Below are 17,316 nucleotides of genomic sequence, written 5' to 3' on the forward strand. Positions count from 1 at the left end.
TAACTCTTTGTTTTTATTGTCTAATTCAAATTGTCCAAATCATTATTACTCTAATTGCATTACTATTTTTATAACCATTTTATTACTATTAATTTTTTAAAATTTTAAAAACAACTGTTTGGCGTTGTTCACACCTTGAAAAGAGCAGCGTGTGGCTGTGTCGTGTTATTCCGTGTCCTATAGCGACACAACGCCTGCCCTGCGGTCAGCTCGGAGCTCCCTTTGAGCAGGAGCATCGCCAACCCCCGCCCGTGCCTCGGGCACAAGCAGCTCCCTGTTGATAAACACCTCTGCCGGAGTGTCGCCTTCTGGTGTCCCCCATTCCACAACGATCCTATCACGAGTTTTCGGGAACATCTCCTCCCACCCACGCAGCCGGGGAAGGGGAGCAACCCGGATCCTCCCCGCGGCTGCCCACTCTCAGGGCTCTGGGGACGGGAGGATGTTTTCCTGGGGCAGGCATCGCACGCAGTGCCACCACGCAGTGCCACCACGCAGTGCCACCACGCAGTGCCACCACCACCCCCCGGCTCTGTTTGCTCCGGGCGCAGCATCCCGCTTTCCTCAGAGCCAGCCGTGGCTCCTTGCGAAACAGCGGGCAGGTGTTGGGGGCGATCCCAGGATGGTGTCACAGCCCCCAGTTCCTGTTGGTGGCACCTCCAGGCGGGCAGGGTTTGTCACACACAGGGGTGCGAGACACAGGGGTGTGTGTGACAGAGGGGTGTGTGTGTGACACAGTGGTGAGTGACACAGGGGTGTGTGTGTGACACGGGGGTGTGTGACACAGGGGGGTGTGTGACACAGGGGGGTGTGTATGTACAGGTGCGCACATACAGGTGTGTGCCCAGCACAGCTGTGCCCGTACAGAGGTGTCAGTCCAGATGTGTGCCCAGGCGCGTACACCCAGCACAGATGTGCCCGCACGGTGCTGTGTGCCCAGCCCAGAGGTGTCAGCCCAGGTGTGCTCCCAGTCCAGGTGAGTCGGCGCGTTCCCGCGCGCGCTGTGGGCGTGGCCTTTCCCGCCCCGCCCACGGGCGTGGCTCGCTCCCGGGGGCGCGCATCGGCGCGGGAGGCCCCGCCCACCGCGGGGGCGTGTCGGTGTCGGTGTCGGTGTCCGGGGCGTGCCGGTGGCGGTGCCGGTGCCCGGGCCGTGCGGCGGCCATGGCGCGGGTGCTGGTGGTGGGTGCGGGGCTGACGGGCGCGGCGGGCGCGGCGCTGCTGCGCGGGGCGCCGCGGGGACAGGTGGCCGTGTGGGACAAGGCGCGGGGCGCAGGTGGGTCCGGCGGGGGTGGGAAACCCGGGCCTGGCGTGGTGGCATGAGTGGTGTGGTGTCATGTGTGTCGCGAGTGTCGCGGCGCTCTCTGACCCGCTGTCGCGCAGGGGGCCGCATGAGCACGACCCGCGCCGACCGCGGCAGCGCCGACCTGGGCGCGCAGTTCGTCACCTGCGAGCCGGAGCTGGCGGGGCCGCGGCTCAGGTGAGACCCGCTTCATCCCGCCCCCAATCAATCCCGCCCTATCCCGCTTCATCCCGCCCCCAATCAATCCCGCCCCCAATCAATCCCGCCCTATCCCGCTCCATCCCGCCCCCAATCAATCCCGCCCTATCCCGCTCCATCCCGCCCCATCCATCCCGCCCTATCCCGCTCAATCCCGCCCCATCCCGCCCCCAATCAATCCCGCTCCATCCCGCCCCATCCTGCTCAATCCCGCCCCGTCCATCCCCGTCCATCCCACTCCTATCCCGCCCGCCTCCATCCCGCCTCCATCCCGCTTCCATCCCTCCCCCATCCCTCCCCCATCCATCCCGCCCTATCCCGCTCCATCCCGCCCCCAGCGCTTCGTTCCGCCCCATCCCGCCCCCATCCATCCCTCCCCATCCCTCCCTATCCATCCCGCCCTATCCCGCTCCATCCCGCCCCATCCCTCTCCATCCCGCCCTATCCCGCTTCGTTCCGCCCCATCCCGCCCCCATCCATCCCTCCCCATCCCTCCCTATCCATCCCTCCCCATCCCTCCCTATCCATCCCTATCCATCCCTCTCCATCCCACCCCCAGCGCTTCGTTCCGCCCCATCCCGCCCGTCCCGCGGGGTCGCCGGGGTTGGTGGCCCGTGGGGACACGCAGGGACCCCGCTTCTGGCGCACAGGTGCTTTAACCCCTGCCACACCCAGAGCCCCGCCGCCGCTAAATTCGGGCTGCCCTTCACTCCGACTATGGGGAACGGAGCGAGTTTTCCGTGTGTGCTCCCCCGCACTCATCTGCGCTTCCCGTGGATTTCTTCCTTTCTAGCTTCTACGAGGAGCTCGTCGCTCACGGCATCCTGAAGCCACTGACGGCTCCCGTGGAAGGAATGGTGGTGAGAGAAGGCTCCCGCAATTTCGTGGCACCCCAGGGCATCTCCTCTGTTGTCAAGTTCTATTTGGAACAGTCAGGTAATGCAGGGAAAGGTTTTAATGGCTGTGTTTTTGGCGGTGCCTCTGAAAGGCCTTTGGAATTTACATCCCTGATGAGGATATTTATGTTCCTGGTTGGTTTATGTCTGTCTGGGAGTCGCTTGGGTAAATGGATGAACGTGTCTGTGAATTTCCAAGTCCTGCAGGTATAAAAAGTCTTTATACAAATAGAACACCTGGGGGGCAGAGCTACACCCTGTGTTTTGGGGAAAGGATGTGAGCCTGCCGGGTGGAGAATCCTTTGGAAAATGAGTTTAAACTTTCTAACTACTACCTTAGATGTCATGTGCCACAACCACATGTACAGTGCAGTGACTTATTTAACCCTGCTCAGAAAAGTTTGAGCCGTGAGAGTGGTCAAGCTTCGCCCCTTCAGTGCAAATTGTTTTCATATTTATTTATTTTTAAATCAGCTGGTTTTTTATACCCTAATCTTGCAAATGACCCTTGTCCCCCTGGCAATAACTCTCTCTCTGTGCATTATCCCTGTGGAATTCCCTGCTGTGAGGTATTTAGCTGCTGCTTTTCCCCCCACCCAGGTGCAGAGGTGTCCTATGAGCAGCAGGTTACTCACATTTCCCTGCGGGATGGCAGGTGGGAAGTCTCCAGGAAAGCTGGGCCCCCGGAGCAGTTTGATGTGGTCATTCTCACCATGCCTGTCCCACAGATTCTGCAGCTGCAGGGTGACATTGTGAACAGTAAGTCCAGCCCTCAGGATGGCGGGTGTTGAATTTAAAACAGCATTTGAGCATCTTGTGAAGCAAAAAATAACTCTCAGCAGTCTGAGCTTCTTAATTGTTCCATCAGGACAGGCTGGAGAATGGTAAGAGGTGGGTAATTTCAAGGCCATACATGTAACACTTTGACAAAATATTGATAAAATACCTAAATGGGTGAGTCAGTTTTGAATCTGATCTTTCATTTTATTGCTGACTTCTAAAGCAGGGCTGGTCTTTGTGCAGCTTGCAAAAAGTTATTGAATTGCACAAGTTTTCTTGGGCACTTCTGTAAAGAGAAGTATCTCCATTGCAACCTCTGATTTTAGGCTTTGTGCCTAAGTAGGGAAATATTCTGTAAGAACAGGATTTCTCTGCTGGTTGCTGTTTTATGAGGCCTCCCATTTACCCTGGAAAATAATGGTGGGTCTGGTCCAGGTGAGGTGGTCTGAAAGAAATAAAAATAAAATAAAAAATAGCACAGAAAAATAGAAATAAAAAGTACAAGAGAACAAAAGTAGAGGGGCTGTATTTTCAGAGCCTTCCTGAGTTTCTGCTGTCTGCACAGTCTGCATCTCAGGGCCTGATGTCTCTGCAAACTGTTTCTCTTGGGGTAATTAAATAGTTTCTTGTCCAGGAAGCAGGCAGCTCCCCTTCAGGAGGTGTAATTAAGGTGAGCAGCTCATTTCACTTGCTCTTGGGAGAGCTGGAGCTGCCAGATGCTTCCCACAGCATCTTCTCTTCATATTCTCTGTAAGTGCAGGATTGACTTTTACCTGAGGGAACCCAGCAAGTTTTGTCTTCTCCTCCCCTTCTTCCAGTTTCTCTTCCCCTGTCTGCCCGTTCCCTGGGTGAGACCAGCTTCCAGATGTCCATCCAGCTTTAATTCTACTTTATTCCAATAAAGGCAGAGGCCATGGGGCATCCCCTGGGCTCTCTCCAATTTTTGGAGGACGCAGCCTCCTTTTTATCCCAATTTCCCAGCCACATTTCCCTTCTCTCTTTTCCCATTCAGACTTCCCAAAACACCTGATACCAGAGTTTTCCCTCTAATGCATAACCCTCCCTTTTAATTTTTAATTCTTATGGAATTTTTCTTCCCTGTTGTTTCTTTCATCTCTCAATGTCTAATTTCATTTCTCAGCAAACCTCAAGTTTATTTGTACAAGCAAATCTCTTTTTCCATTCATCAATCAGTGGAATCCTCCCCACTGTTTATCTCCCAGTGCTGGTTTTACCTACCAGCTTGTTTAGAAAGACAAATCCCTCATTCCTCTCAAAGGGGAGGGGACAGGATTTGGGAATGTTCCCAGATATTCCCTTGTTGTATAGAAGGAGGAGTCTGGAGGTAAATAAAAGATGTGCCTGGGCAGTGTTAACCCCAGTGGCTGTTGTGGTTTGGGGTGAGGGGTGTTAAAGGAGTGAGTTCTGGCTCTTCTGCTGCCCTGCTGTCACATCCCTGCTTTGGCAGCTCCTCCAGCAGGGGCATTTGTGGGTTTTCAGCTCTGCCATTTATGGGTTTCCAGCTCTCCCACATCCCCCCTGGTCTCCCTTCTCTTGCCCCATCTGAGGCTGCTCCCTTTTTGGGGCAGTTTTGTGTTTGGTTGGGGACCTGCCAGGACCCTCTTGAGCCCCTTGGGTATAACTGGGCTCCCAGCTGAACTCCAGATGAGTTTTTAGAATGGTTGTGGTGGGGCATTGCTGGCATTAATGTGTGGGTAAGGGCTGCAGGAGAGGAGAAGGGACAGAGGAGCAGCAGGGTGGGGTGGGGGATGCTTTGATCCATCAGTGAGGAATTAGCCTTTGACATTTGAGCCTGAATTGGAGAGTTCAAATGACTTTCCAGAGGTGGGAATTTACCCCTCTGGAATTCACCATGTTTGAGGGAGGAGGCCTTTTGCCCCCTCCATGTGGTTTTTTTTTTGAAAACAATTTTCGCTTATTTACGCCATGGTCGGAAAAATCAATATTTTGAAACAGCCTCTCAAATTTCACATTGCTGTTTGAATGCTTAAACTCAGCAGACTAAACTAGGCTGGATAGTTTTTGTGTCCTTTAACCTCTTGGATGAGCCTGAACACGATGTCCTTGGGAAGCTGTGTGTGTTCAGGAGGATACAGAATTAAGTGGCCTTTGGCGACCTAAAATTTCCATTTTATATGGGCTGTGTGAGAAGTTGATGCTCCAGATTTACTTCTCTTGTGAGGGAAAAGCCAAGTCTTAGATTAATGGAGAAGTTAGTGTGTAATTAAAAAAAATGGATATAAAATAAATAATGTAATAAACAGCATGTGCATATATATATATATATATATATATATATATATATATATATGTAATTCACTTTTATTTTCAACCTTTATTCATTCTTTCTACACTTACCACACCCAAATAGATGCTAATTACATATTTAGTTGCATATTTAGCAGCAGAGTCAGAATTACTTCCAGCATGACTTCCAGGAGCTGCTGGACAAAGGGTTAACTCCTTGCAACATGTTTGGAACAACAATAGGTGGCAGCAATCAAATGATGTTTGGGACATTCAGCTTGAATGAGCAGATTAAATTCACTGCACTGCTTTGGGCTTTATGTGTTCTGGTAGTAAATATTTGGGGTTGTGCAGCAGATAAAAGGGAAATGAATAAATGTTTCTGAGGTTTGTCATGTCAGTTCAAGGAAAGGAATAAATTTACTTATAAGTAGGGTCTTGGCAACTGAAAGGGGAAGGTTTTGCAAATTGCTCATTGCCCAACAGTGTTTCAAAGGTGCTGGACTGCTGATGTTAGAAAAATCCTGGATTTGTAGCCCAGATTCCATATGATCACTGAGCAGTGTAGTTCCTCCTGTGCATTTTCAGATCAGTTGGAGAAGCCTTCTTACCAGTTCTGGTTTTTGGTTTAAGGCACTTGGCAGCATGGCAATTCAGGGTAGCAGCGGTTTGCAGTAGGTTTTATTCCATTTTATTTTATTTGTGTGTTCAGAATGTTTTCATTACGTTGCTTTCCTTGGAATTTCAAATTACAGCTCTGCATGTTTAAGCTGCTAATAAAACAGGATGGCTTGGCTTTTGTTCCGAGCCTGACCTATTTTTTTTTTCCCCCCTTTTCCATCTGTGTGAATGTCCCACATGTTTTAAATAATACAAGCTGATGAGAAGATACAAGTGAAACAGGGCTGTGTTTGCGTGGGAAGGCTTTATAAAATGTGAGTTAGGAAAGCACAAAACCCTGATAATTTTTCACGAGTCACAAGTCCTCGCCGAGTGAATGTGTTTATTTTTGGATAGCACGACGATAAATTCGGAATTCTGTGCTTCCAGTTCCAAGCAATCCCAGCAGGGCTTATCCAGCTTGGAGCTCTCATTACCTAACAGATCTGAAATGTCCACTGTAAACATGTACACTGATTTGTTAGTTGCTTATCAGGGAGCTGAGGCCTCAGTGTGGAAATATTTGGGCTTTTTTGGAAGCGTGTTGGGAGGAGTTCTTGGTTGTGCTCCTTGTTAAAACCTGGCTGGAGAGCGCCCAGTGCTGCCTGAGGCTGGGGCAGGGGAAGGGTCAGGGGTGAATTTGGGGCATCAAAGGCAGTATTGGGGCTGCAGCAGGACGTGGAGCATCCATCCCTCCATTCGTCCGTCCATCCATCCGTCCATTCGTCTGTCCATTCGTCCGTCCTCATCCATCCATCCATCCATCCATATCCATCCATCCATCCATCCATATCCATCCATCCATCCATCCATATCCATCCATCCATCCATTTTCATCCATCCATCCATCCATCCTCATCCATCCATCCATCCATCCATCCATCCATCCATCCATCCATCCATCCATCCATCATCCATCCATCATCCATCCATCATCATCCATCCATCATCCATCCATCATCCATCCATCATCCATCCATCATCCATCCATCTATCCATCCATCATCCATCCATCTATCCATCCATCCCCATCCTCATCCATCCATCCATCATCCATCCATCATCCATCCATCATCCATCCATCATCCATCATCCCTCCATCTATCCATCCATCCATCCCTCCATCTATCCATCCATCCATCCATCCATCCATCCATCCATCCCTCCATCCCTCCATCCATCCATCCCTGTGCAGGGCCAGGCTGCCCATCCCTCTGTCCCTCTGCTGCTGCTGCCCCACACCTTGCCCAGCAGCGTTTGGGGCCCTCCTGAGAGGAGATCTCACCACTCCAGCAGGGAGATGGACATTTCTGTCGTGCCATCCCTGGATGGTTTGGGTTGGGATGACCTCAAATCCCATCCTGCCATGGCAGGGACACTTCCCACCATCCCAGGCTGCTCCAAGCCCCAAAGTCCAGCCTGGCCTTGGGCACTGCCAGGGATCCAGGGGCAGCCACAGCCCAATTCCTTCCCAATATCCCACCTAACCCAACTTTCTCCCTCTTTGAAGCCATTCCACCTTCTCCAGGCCCTTGTAACGAGTCTCCATCTTTTTTTGTTGGCTCCTCCAAATGCTGCAAGAAGCTTCTCCTCTCCAGGCTGAACAATCCCAGAGCTGCTCCATCCCTCTGCTTATCTCATTCCTGTTTTTTTGTCTTTTGGGAGAGGTCCAGGGTTTGGATTTGCTCTTGGGATGGTGTGGCAGGTGGGAGGGAGGCAGGGAGGAGAAGGTGGCACTGCACATCAGGGGAGTGTCTGAGGAGGAGCAGCTGCCAGCAGAAGCTCTGTGTCACCCTCCAAAGCAGGGCACAGCTCCTCTGAGCTCACTGCAGCTCGGGTATAGCCTCTCTGAGGGAGTACTTCTAAAAATAAAGGCTGCCAGAGCTGGAACTGCACATCAGGAGGGAAAAAAAAAATATAAAAAAAATAAAAATCAAAGTAGGCCGTGTGTATTCTTCAGTGTGTGTTTGGCTTAGTCTGCTTTTAGGTGTTTTTTTTTTAATCTATAATGGTTTTATTCTGCAGTTATGGAGCACATTGGAAACTAGTCTGCTTTTAGGTGTTTTTTAAAATTTCTACAGTGCTTATGCTGGGCTTATCCTGCAGTTGTGGAGCACATTGGAAACTAGTCTGCTTTTGGGTATTTTTTAAAATATCTACAGTGATTACAATGGGCTTATCCTGCAGTTATGGAGCAGATTGGAAACCTAGTCTGCTTTTAGGTGTTTTGTAAAATATTTACAGTGATTATAATGGGCTTATCCTGCAGTTATGGAGCAGATTGGAAACCTAGTCTGCTCTTAGGTGTTTTTTTAATATTTACAGTGATTATGGAGCACACTGGAAAGCTGGACGTGCTTCTCCTGCCACTGCAGCCTGGGCTGGCTTGGCAGGGTCCATCAGCACCAGGGCACTTGGTCACTGACTTTATCTGATGCTTTTTTAGCTCTCTTGAGTCATTCCAGTGCCCAAAGCAGAGAATGGGAACCACAGACACATGGGATCAGCTGGAGGTGCACAAGGATCAGTCCTGTGCACAGAGAGGGGTTTTTATTTTCTGGATAATAAAGGTGATGGTATTTGAGCACAGGACATGCTTGGAACAGAACAAATAAATGCTCTGAAGTTTGTTTATCCCAACAATAAACACAGATACCTCTCAGTTTTTTTCCCAGTCTTTGGTTCTCTCCAGGGGTTAGGTTCAGATGGAGAAATCTTTCCAAAGCTGCTTTTTGCCACGAGCCTAAAAGGCAAGGGGGGAAGGGGAAAAAAGTTCCTTGCCAAAAAAATGAGACCAAACTGAGCAATTCTGAAACTTCTCTATTTGTGTCTTGTGGGACATGTTTAATGAGCTGCTGGTTTCTGTGCTGTAGGAGGCTGGGATGGGCTATAAGATTTCATTCTTCAGCAAGTCCAGTCAGGGCATTTTTACCAGCCTTGAATTTTCAGATCCTGAATCTAAAATGGTTTTGATGGTTGGTTTTTTGGAATAGATGATAATGTTGTGTGTCATGTTATGTTATCCTTTTTTTTAAATTTTTTTTATTGTTTGTTTGAAGTTTTTCACTTTTTGTTTTGTTTTTGAAAAATATGTTTGGGAAAGCTTTCCCTCCTTTCCTGTTACCAAACCTTCTGGGCACACTTGAGAGGCAGAAATGTGCAAAGGTGACCACGGGCTGATTTGGACTTTACAGCCTTCTTTTTGATGTGAATTCTGCCACTCAGACTGTGGCTTTTATAGAGCTGAAAACCCCTGAAAAGTCTGGTGTGAGGTTTGCAAGCAGCCTTTACATTTAATTGCTTGCTTTGGGATTTATTTATTTTTTAGTGCTGCAATTGAGTAGGCAGACAAAAGCCTTCACTGGACGATGTTTTTTAAATGTATTCTCATAGCTTGGGCAGTGCCTCTGGACTGGATGGGGTTTTGTGGATTTCTAGAGGATTTTTTAATGGTTGCTGGCCACTCCCATGGCTGTAATTGAGACCATTCTTTACAAAGATTATCTTTACCTCCCACGGACATGTCTGTGAACTTTTCAGTTATTTTTTGCAGTCCCCATCTGGATTAAAGCAGAGGAAAAAATACTAATTTTAAACCTAATGAGGTTTTGGCTGCGTTGAGTCAAACCTAAATCCTGTGTGGAGCCTGCTGTCAGCCTTTCCCCACTCAGCTCTGTCATTTCCAGGAATGTTGGTGTAGAAATCAGAAGTGATTTCCTGAGCCATCAGGTGAGATGTTACAGATGGTTTTGGAGTTACCTGGGCTGCCTTGGAAGCCTGAGTTCCCCACTGATGGCCTTGCTGTTCCTTGGGGTTTCAATTCCCTCCTCCACACACCTGGCCAGGGATGCTTGGCACAGATTTTCTGAAAAATCCTTTCACTAGGAGAAGCTGAGAAGCCTCAGAAAAGAAATATAAACAATAATTATCTGATTGCTGGGAATGTGCTTTGGAGGTTGCTTACCAACAGGTGCATCCTTGATTGGTTCCATGTGAATTGTTTTTAATTCATGACCAATCCCAGCCAGCTGTGTCGGACCCTCTGAGTCTGTCACAAGCTTTTATCATTCATTCTTTCCCAGCCTGCTGATGAAATCCTTTCTTTCTGTTCTTTTAGCATAGTTTTAATATATCATTTCCTTTCAATATCTATATTAAAATAATAAATCAGCCTTCTGAAACATGGAGTCAAGGTTCTCATCTCCTCAAACACCACCACAGATGCTCAAAGCGCTGTGTAACCCTTTAAAAAAGGAGGAACAAACTCTGTTCAAGGCCTGGTGTAATTTAGGCAATGGCATACTGACATGGATTAAAGCTCCCTCTTCCCTTGATTTATTCCACAGAGCCAGGGACATGCAGGTCAGGCTTTCCAGAGTCAGACCAGGAGCCCCCAGTTCTGTTCCAAAGCCACCCTTGAGAGATGCAGCTCTGCCAGGATGTGAGGCTCTGCACAGGCACAGAGGATGGGTGTGCTCCTCTCCTTCAGGAAGGATTTGCTGCTCCCTTCCCACTGCATTTACACTGTAGGGAGAACGGGCTGGATGCCCATGGGAATTCGGGAAAATAAATTATTCAGTTTATATTTGTATTAAATATATATTAAATATATATTTATATTAAATATATCATATTTAATGTGTGCAGGTGTGTGTCTCACAGGCTGTGGGGTGGCTGCAGAGCAGCAAGGTGGTTTGAAAAGCACAGAAGAAATAGATTTGCTGTCTGTTTCCATGTCCCTTTCTCTCTGGCACGGTGGGAGGTGTGTTTGGGAGCACTGAGGAGAGACCTTCTCCTATATTCTGATTTCAGCCCTGCTGCTTGCAGCACCAGCACTCACATTTTCTGATGGGAATTGTGTTCAAAGCCAACTTAAAAGCAGGGGAAAAAATGTTAACTCTGAAATGACCACTTGGTTCCAAGGGGCTTGGGATTTGTGCCCAGCTCCATGGAAAAGATGCATCTTTTTCCAGAATTTAGGCAAAGCTGGGTTTTCTAGCTGGAAGAAAACACCACATAATTCTTAGTGAGACAAGGAAATTTGCCTCAGAATTGGGGTTTGTGTGCAGATGATCACAGGATGGTTTGGGAAGGACCTGAAAGCTCATCTCATTCCATGGGCAGGGACTCCTTCCTCTGTCCCAGGTGTCTCCAAGCCCCATCCAGCCTGGCCTTGGGTACTCCTTGTGAGAATGGAATAATGAGATTTCTTCTGCCCTGTTACCTTTTCACAAGGTGCTGCTGGTGCTGTGCAGATGTTTTGGGAGGCATCATGTTGTGAATGACACCTTTAGATGTCAGTGGGAGTCTGTGTGCCTTGGGCAGCTGCTGCAGGAGCCTGGCCCTGTCAGCATCTGCACACCTGGGAAGGGCTGAATAATTATTAATATAATATAATAAATATAATAAATATAATAAATATAATAAATATAATAAATATAATAAATATAATATAATATAATATAATAAATATAATATAACATAACATAACATAATATAATATAATATAATATAATATAATATAATATAATATAATATAATATAATGTAATATAATGTAATATAATGTAATATAATATAATGTAATATAATATAATGTAATGTAATGTAATATAATGTAATATAATATAATGTAATATAATATAATGTAATATAATATAATGTAATATAATATATAATACAATGCAATACAATATAATATAATACAATATAATATAATACATAATAAACAATAGATAATATATTATATAATATAATTGAATATAATATATAAGATATATAATATATAATATGTTATATCTTATATGTTATATATAATATATTATGTTTTTCCTTCTACGGTATGTATATTATTAATTCAATAATATATATAATATATATTGCAATATATTTAATATAATATATAAACATAATAAGTATAATTTATAATAAATATAATAATATAAATTGAAATAAATAGAAATATATAAATAGATAAAAATGTATATAATATATATAATTATTACATAATTGCATACTATATGATGTAATATTCATTTAATAATATTTATTATATAATGATATTATATATTATATATTATATATTTTGTTATATTATATATTATATAATATATATGATGAGTATATATAATTACATTATTATTTAATATAGAAATACATTTATATATATATATATATATATATATATAAAAAACTAATAAATGACATATCTGTGGTGCTGTCCCAATGCTTCCAGCAAGGCATCTCAGTCTCAATTTGTATTCTGCTTAAAATCCTGGGAGAGCCCATGGTTATGGCAGGGCTTTTTAAACTTATATAATAATTTACATGGAAATAAATGGCAATATATAAATTTACATTATAATTATGTAATAATTATATATTTATTTATTATGTAATATACATATAATGATATATAATACCATAATAGTATTATATAATTATATATTATATAATATATTATATAGCATGTATTTATTGAATATATTATTTAGTATAATTATTATATTATATTATATTATATTATATTATATTATATTAATAATAAATTTATATATTTTATTTTTATATATAATTATATAATTATAAATGATGTAATATACATATAATAATATATTATATAATATGATATTTATATAATGATCTATTATATAATATATTGTCTATGATGTTTCTGTTATAAGTATTATTTTATTATTACTTTAATATAACATATTATATATATTTATAGAATACAATATATATTATATAATTTGTATTATGTATTATATATTATATATTATGGGTATTTATATATTTATATAATATATAATATATGTTAATGATGCCTTTGCTGCTTCAGGCCCTGAAACACCAGCAGTGTTTGGGAAATAAATGTAACACATCAGTTCTTTTTTTTTTTTTTAACCCTCAGGAGGTGGTAGAATTTGAGGCTAGTTTGGGAAAAAGTTTGGCTTTCATGTCTTGGAAGTGCTCAAAAATCTGTGGTGGTTTTGGATCCTAGGTGGGATTTCCAGGTGGTTTGCTGGCCTGCTCTGGGCTTTACATCAATACTGATTTTAAGGGGTTTGGCTTTGGGTTTTTTAATCTTCTGGCAGTGGGGCTGTGCTGCCCTGTGTGTGTTCACAGGCAATGGGAGACATTCTCACTTGTTGTATTTTAAATTAGAATTTGTTCTTTTCTGTTTCTTTTCTGTCATGTTTCCTTCAGCCATAAATCCTATCTCCCCATTTTTGTTTTTTGTGTGTATGTGTGTGTTATCTCTTATATTTTATTGTAAAGTCAAATATCAAGGTACTCAGTGTTAATAACAATTTCTGGGGGTTTAAGGTTCAATTTTAAGTGAGTACCTGTGTGGGTTTTTTTATCTTAATGGGATTTGCAAGGCAGATAAGCCTGGACAGTGTTTTATGAGAGTATTTCTGCTTTGTTTAGTTTTTTATTTTCCTTTGTCACATTTAGATATTAAATAATCACCACCCATAAAGCAATTTTTCCAAGGAACAGTTCCTTGCAGCAGGAGGAGGGCAGAGTTTGGCTTTAGAACACAGCATTTGGTATGATGCACTAATAGCAAGGATTTTTGATTTTTTTTATCCCATCTGGTATCTTTTTTCAGCCTCTGGTAGGTTGCAGCTGATCTGTCAATAACTTTCAAGGAATCATATTTTTATTTCTCCCCCCCTTTCGCTGTGTGTCACATTTTGAGCGTTAGGATTTGTCAGCAGCGCCTTCCCTTCTCACCAGCTAAAAAAAGGAGAGTGGAAATCCAGGTTTTTTCAAGTTGTGCACTTGATTGTGTGTCTGATTTATAAAAGCTGCCAAAATGCTGGCAGGGCAGGGGCTGGGCTGCAGTCAGGTACAGCATTGCAAATGCACACAGCTTTAATTTGATTTGGTTTTATTGGTTTTTGCCATCTCTTGTCTTAGGTAGATCTGAAAACCAGGCGAGGAAGCTGCTTGAAAAACGAGCAAAAAATTCCTATTTTTTGGAAATTGAGTTTTTAAACAACTTTTAGCTGTCAGAACTCTGGAGTGGGGCTTGGGGGGAAATTTATCTTCCCTTTATCAGTGTCTGAGCCTGGGGTTCAGTGCTGATCACACAGATGGAGCTTTGATGAGGACCCCTGAACAACACACTTGCTGGCTTGTTTTCCCAATATTCCTTTTTTTTCCCCATTATTCCACAACTGCAGCATTGGAGAGTGATGCTTTTGGGTTTCTTCAGAGCAGCCTGAGCAGCTGAGATGCCAAAGGATGGGAGGAAAAAAAAGGTAACACACTTTTTTTTTAGTGGGGCTTTAAATGTGTCCAAAATTCCCAGTGCAGAGCCAGGGAGGAGAGCTGCTCATTGCATCACCCAGAATGGGAAATTAAATATTATACAAATTAAAAAACATCCTGGCACTTCCCCTTTGGTGTGGTTTTGATCAGCAAAAGGAGTCCTGGCAGGAGGGAGGAGTGAGGGTGTTTAACTTTGAATCCCCACCTTCCTGGGGCAGCCTCCCTGTGTCTGGACAGAAAATAAGGAGTGGAGAAGAAGAACATGGGGTCAGGTATTTCCTTGGCAGGTTTTGCAAAATGTTACAAAGGTTTATCAGGGTGGCTTGTTAAATTTCACAGCTGGGCATCACTGTGGACAAACCACAGAACTTTCTAACCAGCTCCAGAATAAACCTGTTATTAAGGTTTTTTTGTTTTGTTAGAACAGTGGATTTGTGATTTTTTTTTTGTTTGTTTGTTTCCTCCCCATCATCATGAGATGATCTGGAAATCACTGAAGTTTCAGACACTAAAACATCCCAGGTACCATTTGACACCAATCCCCAGCTGTTTCAAGGGAAGAGCACGAAAGGAAAAGCCAAATCACAGAATTCTTCTTAAAATTGAGTCTCCTGTGCAGAATGAATAAAGAAATGAGTGTGTTTTTTATCAGCTTCTCATCCAACCTTTCTGTAAATTTGCATTTGCATTCCCTCAGCCCTGCACTGGGGCTGACCTGAGCAGGCAGCAAAAGGGGAGAGAGAGATGAAATTTTCCTTCTGAGAGCATATGGTTTTATTTAGGATGTGTTTCACAACCGTGACGTGCAGAGACAGGGTTTGCTTGTGCTCCACACTCCCACTCACCCACTCTGCAAGGGAAACTGCACTCAGGATTTTAATAAAAACAGGAAGAGTGCATGGATGGAGGTGGAGATTTATTCCAGCAAAGTGAGGATAAGCATGGCTTCACTCAACCAAAGAAAATTAACTTTTATTTATTTATTTATTTATTTATTTAAATAAAATCACTTATATTTTTTATTTTAATTTTATTTTTAATTTTTCTTTTAATTTTACACCCCCTGAGCAGATGATTTCTGTTCTCATCAGAAAATCCACTGGTGGTGGCACGGGAATGCTTGGAGAGGAAGAGTGACAGAAATTAGTCCAAACACAGATATTGGACAGAAAAATCTGTCCTTGGATAAAGTTATTGCTGTCTTGTTTTTTTTTCCCAAAATGCTGGGTCTGATCACATCCAAGTGCTGCATCTCTTGGTACTGCTAAAAACATTTTTTTTTTAAATTGATGGTTTAAAAGCTGTTTGTTCATGTTCCCCTTTCAGCCTCCTTTAACATTCATGCATGTGACAGGACTGGTGTAAAAAGGGAAGTCTTTCAAATATAGATGTTGATCTTAAACCTGGTGGCTTTTGTATGGTGACAATTTCAGTGTTGGGTTGAGTTTGTCCTGTACCTGTGTCCTTCCAGTTTATAAATCCAGATTCATTCCATGCAAAAATGAATTTTCTCAGCTATGACATCAGGTTTTTCTGCAAATTTTTTTTTTTTTTCTTTTTTTCTCCCCACTGAGTGCAGGAAAAGCAGAGTCTCAGCCTGGTGTGTGCAGCTGATGTGGAGCAGGGTGGTGATGTGCAGCTGAGGAAATCCCCCAGGGAAGCCACTGGAGCTGCAGCCACATTCCAGACACTGAATTTTTGCCTCTTCCTGTGCAGTGTGGACTCTGTTTCTCCAGGAGGACAAAACCCTTTGTTCTGCTGAGTCACACTCCAGAAGGACAGACAGCCCCACCAGAGCTGACACGCTCTCCCACTTCCACTTTTCACTTTGTACTTCTCCCCCCTGCTCTTTTCTGCCTTTTTTTGGTGGTTTTTTTTTGGTTTGTCCTGTGTTCTCCCTTCCCTGGGAGCAGCAGGGAGGGAAACCCATGGTGAAACAAACCCAAAAAAATCCAGGTTTGTGCTCAGATGCTTTAATCCAGATGCTTTAATTGCAAATTAGTGGGGTTTAATCAGAATTATTGCTCAAAAAAGTCCCTATCAAAAGAAGAAGAGGAAATAAAATATGGAATCCCTGAATTCAGGAATAGAAGGAAGAAGTGAGAAGCAGCCAGCAGAAATAAAAGGCTGGGTATTAAAATTGATGGAAAATTTGAGCAGCTGAAAAAAGCCAGAAGGATTTGCCAGTGTGTGCTGGATGTTTTCATGGATATGCAGCAATGCCTTCTCAGAACCCTGATGAAGTGGGGGTAAAAGAATCCTGGAAAAGTGTATTAATAATAATAAAAAATTAAATTTACTTTTAAAAGTGTGCTGCAAAGAGAGGGGACCCTGGACCTGGCAGTTTGTGCAGCTCATCCTGCTCACAGTTAATTGCCAAATTTCCACTGACCCCTTTTATCATAACTAGATTTTGTTTCTTCCCCCATAATGAGGTTTGAAGGGTGCAATTGCCTCTTTATCCTAGAAAGCCAAAAGAATGAGGGAAATGAGTTTTGCAGAGCTGCTGGGAATAGTAAGGGGATAAATAAATCCAGCTGAAGGTGGGGACAAGAAAAAAAAGTTGATTTTTTTGGGTTTTTTTTTTCCCCCATAGGAAAACAAGTAGCTAAATTAAAGTCCAGAGGCTGTGGCCTCCAAAACCTGAATGTCACCTGTGTGACAGCTCTGCCTCCACTGGCAGGATTTCAGCCAGCTGGAAGGAAAAAGAAGAAAGAAAAAGAAAAAGTGGTGGGTGCCTGAGTAGTAAAGAGGTTTTAGCAGAGAGGAAGATGATGCATGTAATTATTATATATATATAATATTATTATTTAATTATTATATATATAATATATGCATGTAATTATTATATATAATTACTGTTAACCATCTCATTTTCCCTTTTATATATTTTATTTTCCCCTTTCACTTCCCCCCCCCCCAACTGCTGCTT

The 17,316-nt window shown here is 43.6% G+C and overlaps 1 protein-coding gene across 3 annotated transcripts in view; it reads left to right on the forward strand.

The window, feature by feature from the left end:
- The first annotated feature begins 1,141 nt into the window (after positions 1-1,141).
- RNLS (renalase, FAD dependent amine oxidase) overlaps positions 1,142-17,316 on the forward strand; it is a 44,239-nt gene continuing 28,064 nt past the window's right edge. For 2 of the 3 annotated variants that reach the window (XM_084210001.1, XM_084210003.1), the window contains exons 1-4: positions 1,142-1,273; positions 1,381-1,477; positions 2,292-2,434; positions 2,995-3,153. In XM_084210001.1, coding sequence (XP_084066127.1) covers positions 1,162-1,273; positions 1,381-1,477; positions 2,292-2,434; positions 2,995-3,153 — 511 coding nt within the window. In that variant the 5' untranslated portion in view covers positions 1,142-1,161. The remainder of the gene's footprint in view (positions 1,274-1,380; positions 1,478-2,291; positions 2,435-2,994; positions 3,154-17,316) is intronic. The other variant, XM_084210002.1, reaches the window with a different exon arrangement.

Source organism: Fringilla coelebs, assembly GCF_963513975.1.
Source record: "Fringilla coelebs genome assembly, chromosome: 8".
Classification (NCBI taxonomy): domain Eukaryota; kingdom Metazoa; phylum Chordata; class Aves; order Passeriformes; family Fringillidae; genus Fringilla; species Fringilla coelebs.